The sequence below is a fragment of the Pinus tabuliformis genome, chromosome 2_2 (genome assembly GCF_031772625.1).
Source record: "Pinus tabuliformis cultivar Carrire ecotype Pingquan chromosome 2_2, CPIR1, whole genome shotgun sequence".
Taxonomy (NCBI): domain Eukaryota; kingdom Viridiplantae; phylum Streptophyta; class Pinopsida; order Pinales; family Pinaceae; genus Pinus; species Pinus tabuliformis.
This window is the reverse complement of record NC_142300.1, coordinates 830,416,955-830,423,803: the sequence shown is the minus strand read 5'-3', so window position 1 is coordinate 830,423,803 and position 6,849 is coordinate 830,416,955. Positions and strand designations below refer to the sequence as shown.

Here is a 6,849-nt window from a genome sequence, read left to right as displayed (position 1 = left end):
TGCAACGATCTTTAATCCATTTAGGTCCTAATGATCTTTAATCGATTTATGTGGATAGTGATATGAACGGTGGTGAGAATGGAGATTTTTCCCGGAGGAGGCTCGCTCTGATGGCGAGCACGCGTACGGGACTAGGGTGAAGGGCTCCTCGTTGTCGACTGCAGAACGACGCGGCTAGGGTTTTTCTTACCATTCTCGATCTGTTTTACCGCCGCGGTCACAGCCCTGGGTCAATACTGCAACAACATCTCCATCGGATTCTCCACCAATCGCTTTCGGTCGCCGTTCAAGAGACAGTTATGGCTGACATGGAGCTAGAGGCGGTGGACTACACGGAGGATCCTTCGCCGGACAAGGCTATTTTCGGAAACCCTAGCTTCGCCTCTCGATCACAGTTTGCGCCGTCTACATCTTCAACTGCTCCGGATCTGCCGCAGCACCCGCCCTCCGTCTCGTTGGCCGTTCAAAGCACCCCTCAGACCTCTGCAGGAACTTACCCTATCGAATCTCCGCCATTTGAGGTCCCCCCGCTCTCGCCGGGCTCTCTGCATTTCTTGGCTACTCATACGCCCCCTTCGCCCTCTTTTGATCCGCTGCCCCCCCCCCCCCTCCTTTCGGTGCCCTCCCCCCCTCCGTCGGTTCCCCCTGCATCTCATCCCTCAGCTTCGGGAGTCCGTCCCTCCGGCTGCTTTGAAACCCCTGCTGTCAAAGTTCGGCCCGCAAAACCCCCATCTCTGGATGGTATTACAAATCCCCTGGTCGACCATCCATCGGCTCCCCGCACCTGCAAAAAGAAGATCAAGTGTGTAAAGGCTACAGCCAAGGACATCTCCATCAAGTTCGACGAATCGAAGCCTCTCGGAGAATACATGGACATTGCCAACACTGTGTTGGTAGGGCATGTTAGGGGAAGGACATACTCGGTGAAGCGGCTCACACAATGGGTTAAGGAGATCTGGGGCGGTGTTCTTTTCGACCTACCTGTGGTCCATGTTCTCCCTAGAGGATGGTTTTCCCTTCATTTCTCCAAGGAAAGCCACACAAATTTGGTTTTGGGCAGATACTGGCATATTGAAATGGCCCCGGTCCTCCTCAAGAGATGGAGTCCCCTCTTCGACCCAGAAAGGGAACAGATCGGAGCCGGACCAATTTGGGTACGCCTACCAGGTCTACCATTGCCATTTTGGGCTGAAGAAGTTTTCATTAGGATCGGAAATGCCCTGGGGACCTATCTGGATTACGATCGCACATATGTTGAATCTGGGAACCGAACCCTAGCACGGATATTGGTCCATCTAGACACCCGTGAAGGACTTGAGGAACAGATCACTCTTCAATGGGGAAGGTGTATCAGAGTGCAGTTATTGGACTATGAAGGAGTCCCCTTCCGCTGCAGACGATGCCACAAAGTGGGACACCTTGCGAAGGACTGCCCACTCAACAAGAAAGCAGAAGATACTCCGAGAGGTACCCCGGCTCCAACCAGGACGGCATCTCCCATTACCTCTCGTCCTGCCTCTTCGGGTCCGCCCCCACCGACAACCTCCCCTGTGGTCGATCCGGGACTTCGGCAACCCTCACCGCCAAAGACCAGGGCACGCTCGGCAGCAGAAGCGGGTACGGTCTCGGGCTCTCTTAACCCTCCCTTGCTTTCTTCTTTTGATGTTATGAATGAGTATGGATCCTCCTCACAGACTTCCATGGTTCACTGTGCATTAACATCTTCCCCCCATATCTGCACCACTGATCCCATCATATCCACCTCCTCCCCCGCGGCTAGCCCCTCCCTGTCTCCCTCGGAGCCCTCCCCACCTCATTCATATTTTCTCCGGTCAAGGACTCTTGCCAAAGAGCCTTCTGTCAGACATTCGGGACTGGGCATTGCGATACCTGAGGGGGGATCCTTGAATACCAGAGGGAGAAAATCCCATCTCTCAAAGGCTATTAAACAAGCCGGGGCAGAGGTTGTTTCTGGCCGGCAATCGACCATTGACGGGGTCCTTAGAGCAGGACACACCCCGAGAGGTGTTCCCCCATGAAGTGCCTATCCTTCAATTGTAGAGGACTGGCTAGTTCCTCCAAGAAACTAGCCATGAAGCGGCTCATTGAATCTGATCCTATCGATATCATCATGCTCCAAGAGACCCTCTGTACTGCAGATCAGATTACTCGGGCCATGCAAGCCTTGACCCCAGGCTGGATCTACTCTGCCATTGATGCCGTTGGCCGATCTGGAGGTCTGGCCATTGGTATCAACCCTCGTTCCATTAAGGTGGACTCGACTTGGGGAGGATCGAGGTTTTTAGGGCTTGACATATTCTCTGCTGAACTTGGTATGAACCTTCGAATTGTCAATGTTTATGCTCCCTGCTCCCAGAGAGAATCGTTCTGGCAGCATCTACTACATCTCTCTATGATGAATGAAGACCGGGTTGTTATTGGAGGAGACCTTAATTTCTCTCTGGGATTCAGGGAGTCATGGGGCTCGGCAGCACAATTTGACCCCATTACAGACTATATGACCAATCTGCTTGAGCAAACAAATTTCATGGACATACCCATGCAGCGATATCTTCCTACATGGAGGAATCGGCGGGTTGGGGATGCTGCACTTGCCCGCAGACTTGACAGATTCCTTATGAAGGAGACACTTCAACAGCGTTTGCAACACTACAGACAATGGGTTGGCTCGGGGGGATTGTCGGATCACACTCCAATATACCTGGAGATTCAGGGTCCTTTCAAGAAACCCAAGGCACCTTTCAAATTTAATCATACCTGGCTGAAGGATCCATCATATGTCAAGATGATATCGGATTACTGGTCCTCTCACCCGATCAATGACACAGAATCTCTCGCTAAAGGGTTCTGCAGGAATCTCTCTGAAATTAAACATATATCTATTGTTTGGGAAAAGGAGAAACAGGACCGAGACACGGCTCAGCTTACCCAGATTGAAGCTGAATTAAGCTCTCTCACCGACGAAAGAGGGCTGGGGTTCATAACAGCAGCAGATAAATGCAGGCTAATTGAATTGGAGAATCAAAAAGTAAAGATCCTCAAAGAGAGAGAGGAATCCATTAGACTGAGGAGTAGGGCATTATGGATTCAAGCAGGGGATGAAAACTCGAAGTTCTTCCATAGTTTTGCCAAGAGCAGGAAAGTTGCAAATACTATCTGGAAGCTCCCTACCCCGGATGGTCATATCGCAGATACTTTTAACAAGCTCGCTCATCTGGGCACCACTCACTTCAGGGATCTATATAAGTGTCCTCGGGAAGTAAATCTACCTGATATCATTAATGTGGCAAATCACTTCCCGAGATTTGTGGAGGAAGAAGACGTGGAGGCTCTAAATGACCCGGTCTCGGCAGAGGAGCTGGAAGGAGTGCTGAAATGGTTCAAAAAAGACAAGAGCCCTGGCCCGGATGGATGGACCATTGAATTTTACTTAGCCTTCTATGATGTCCTGGGACAGGATCTGCTGGGTGTGGTCGAGGAGAGCAGGACATCGGGTTCCATCTATCATGCCATCAATTCTACTTTCATTGCTCTTATCCCTAAATCTGATTCCCCGGAATCCTTCGATGATTACAGGCCTATCTCCTTGTGCAATTGTCTCTATAAAATCATTTCTAAGACCATTGCAAATCGTCTTAGACCTATCCTCTCCAGATCCATTGCCCCGCAACAATTTGCTTTCCTTGAATCTAGGCAGATTCACGAGGCCATTGGTCTTGCCCAAGAAGCAATACACTCCATTTGGTCCAGGCATCTAAAAGCCATTCTCCTCAAAATTGACCTCTCAAAAGCCTTCGACCGGGTCAGCTGGCTCTATATAAAAATGATCCTCATCCACCTGGGTTTTCCTCATGCCTACATCTCTTGGATCATGGCCTGTATAACCTCCCCTACCTTCAGTATCCTCATTAATGGCTCGGCCTCCCCCTTTTTTCACTCCGAAAGAGGACTGAGACAGGGCTGCCCCCTATCGCCCCTGCTCTTCCTTTTGGTCATGGAAGGTCTCAGCCGCCTCATGGACTCTGCAAAAAGGGCTGGAGATGTAGGGGGCCTCCGCATATCCGACCTATGCGCTCTCACTCATCTGCTCTTTGTGGACGATGTTCTCATACTTCTTGATGGCAGTGTTCGAGACTCTCGGACTTTCTCAAAGATCCTACAACTATTCTCTGCTGCTACAGGTATGCTACCAAATCAGTTGAAATCAACCATCACTTGCTCTCGCACTTCGGTACAGGAATCCCGGCTAGCCCTTCAGGTATTCCCCTACAATGTCCTCCCTCTGGATAGAGGTCTCAAATACCTGGGTTTCAATCTGAAGCCTACTTGTCAAAGGATAGCAGATTGGGTCTGGTTGGTTGCCAAATTGGAAAAAAGACTCACAGGCTGGAGCTTCAGATTTCTCTCTAGGGCTGGCAGATTGGTGCTCATTAAATCTGTTTTAGAGGCTACCCCGGTATTCTGGATGGCACTTGCATGGATACCGAGGAATATCCTAGGACGACTTCAGCAGCTGTGCAACCGATACCTCTGGAATGGGAGTCAGGATAAAAGAATTTTTGCTTGGATTAGCTGGAAGAAAATATCTTTGCCCAAAAAATGGGGAGGATGGGGCCTCAAAGACCTTCCTGATTTCGCTATGGCACTAGCTGCCAAGATGGGATGGACCTTATTAACCAGTCAAAACCTATGGGCACATGTATCCTATCACAAATATATCTGGCCCCAGAATATTATGGATTGGGCTAGATTACCAACTTGGTCATCGAAGGGATGCTCATCAATCTGGAAGGCCTTGATTCATTCCCTTCCCCTCATTCGAGATAATCTAGTATGGAGAATTAATGATGGCTCGTCGGGCAGGATTGGCCTGGATCCGTGGATCAACAGTGGGGGCAGACACATCCTCAACCGTGACCTCATTACACACCTACATAATCGAGATATTCAGAATTTTGCTCATATCGCCGATCATCTGCGTTCAGACATATTTTCACAAGCTTGGAAATCGGCCCAGCAACTCGATCTCCCCCCGCAATGGCATCAGGAATGGAATGACTATATTACTGCATTATCTGAATCCCATATTCGCATCAAACAAGGTCCTGATGAACTCATTTGGTGTATGGCGGAACATGGTATATACGCTCCAAAGTTTGGATACAGAGCACTCATCTCTCACAGAATACCTGATCCAATACCTTCGTGGTGGCATATCATTTGGAAATTAAAGGCTCCACCTCGCTCCAGACTATTCTTCTGGTGTGCCCTCAAAGGTATCGTCCCCACGGGCGAACATCTTACTCGCAGATCCATATATGGTCCTTCCTGGTGCACTTTTTGCAAGGCTGCATCTGAGACCTCGGATCACATTTTTCTACACTGTCCGGCTATACACACTCTATGGAACAACATATGCAATCAATTGGGCATAGCAGGGCATTGGAATGGGGATGAACTATCGGGTGCTTGGACTGCATGGACTCACAGTCACCCGGGCTCCAAACTTTTAAATCTTCCCCTCGTGGCAACATGGTATACCTGGCTTGCGCGGAATCGTATTATTTTCGAGGATCAAACAGTATCATGGCCCCGGACAGAAGCTACCATCATCGCCGCGTACCAAGAATTACCCGACCCTCCCCCACCTCGAACCAGGTCGATACAGGCCCTGCCCACTATTGACAAATCGACCCCGTGGGCCTTCTTCGACGGGGCAGCAAACCATGCGGGATGTGGAGGTGGATTCGTACTGCACATAAATGAACACCACAGATACCTTGTAAAAATGGGATTCGACAGAGGATCTAATAATTTTGCTGAGCTTTCTGCCATCCGGAATCTATTGCATTTTGCTTTATCACATCAGCATACAAATCTCAACATTTTTGGGGATTCAATGATGGTCGTTAACTGGATCAATAATGTCACTGCATGTCATGCACACACACTCAGCAATATATTATATGATGCTCTCACACTCAAAGCAGCATTTAATCATTTCTCTTGTTTACACATTTACAGAGAACATAATAGCGAGGCTGACAAATTATCCAAAGAGGCCTCGATACTTCCCAGAGGCGAATGGCTAATTGTGGAGCAGAAAGGAACTGAAGAACGCAGGTTCTACCACAGGCCATACATAGACCAGAGAGAACAGAGGGACAACAGTCCCGATAGCTGACAGAAATGGATAGTATTTTTTGTCTTAATGGAACAATACATAAATATGGTTATTATTTTGTATGCAAATGGATCCTATGTGAACTCAAATAGGCTAAAACAGCCAGACATATGCATGTACCTAGCTCAATTTTGTAATATGCTCTCACCCTGTGACGTGAATTTTGTATGAACATCACAGCAATGCCAACGGCATCTACTATATGTAATTTTCTAACTTAATGAAAATCACTGATTTTTCCAGTGGAAAAAAAAAGATATGAACGGTGGTGCTTAAAAGTGTTAAATATCAACGGGTGTTAAATATATATGGAAATACCCCGCACCGTTCATGGTCTTGCGTGGAATATATATATATATATATATATATATATATATCAATGGGTGTTAAATATATATGGAAATACCCTGCACCGTTCATGGTCTGGCATGGAATTGGAGTCGTCTATTGAGGGCGAGGAATTGCTCGGAGTGTCAAAAGTGGTCAGAATCTTGGTAAAAGAAATTCAAAATATTTTGTAGAGGCAGTGTTTGAATTGTGTTTTTGACATTGGAAATAGATTCAGCACCATCACAAGCGTCTAGGACACCTAAAATTTTGAAGTTTAACAACTATAACTTAAATTTATAAAAATTCTTAAAATT

The 6,849-nt window shown here is 47.8% G+C and overlaps 1 protein-coding gene across 1 annotated transcript; it reads left to right on the top strand.

Moving 5' to 3' along the window:
• The first annotated feature begins 299 nt into the window (after positions 1-299).
• Positions 300-6,205, top strand: LOC149195545 (uncharacterized). The gene is made up of 3 exons (XM_089407950.1): positions 300-1,978; positions 2,074-3,388; positions 3,479-6,205. Exons 1-3 carry the CDS (start codon positions 300-302, stop codon positions 6,203-6,205), a joined length of 5,721 nt encoding a protein of 1,906 aa, XP_089264076.1.
• Positions 6,206-6,849: the final 644 nt, after the last annotated feature.

Excerpts from the sequence above, each read along its gene's own strand:
- LOC149195545 (XM_089407950.1), top strand. The coding sequence starts at position 300 with ATGGCTGACATGGAGCTAGAGGCGGTGGACTACACGGAGGATCCTTCG. Across the intron at positions 1,979-2,073 it reads GCAGAGGTTGTTTCTGGCCG|TTCCTCCAAGAAACTAGCCA; the intron begins GCAATCGACCAT and ends AGGACTGGCTAG. Across the intron at positions 3,389-3,478 it reads CGGCAGAGGAGCTGGAAGGA|GATCTGCTGGGTGTGGTCGA; the intron begins GTGCTGAAATGG and ends GTCCTGGGACAG.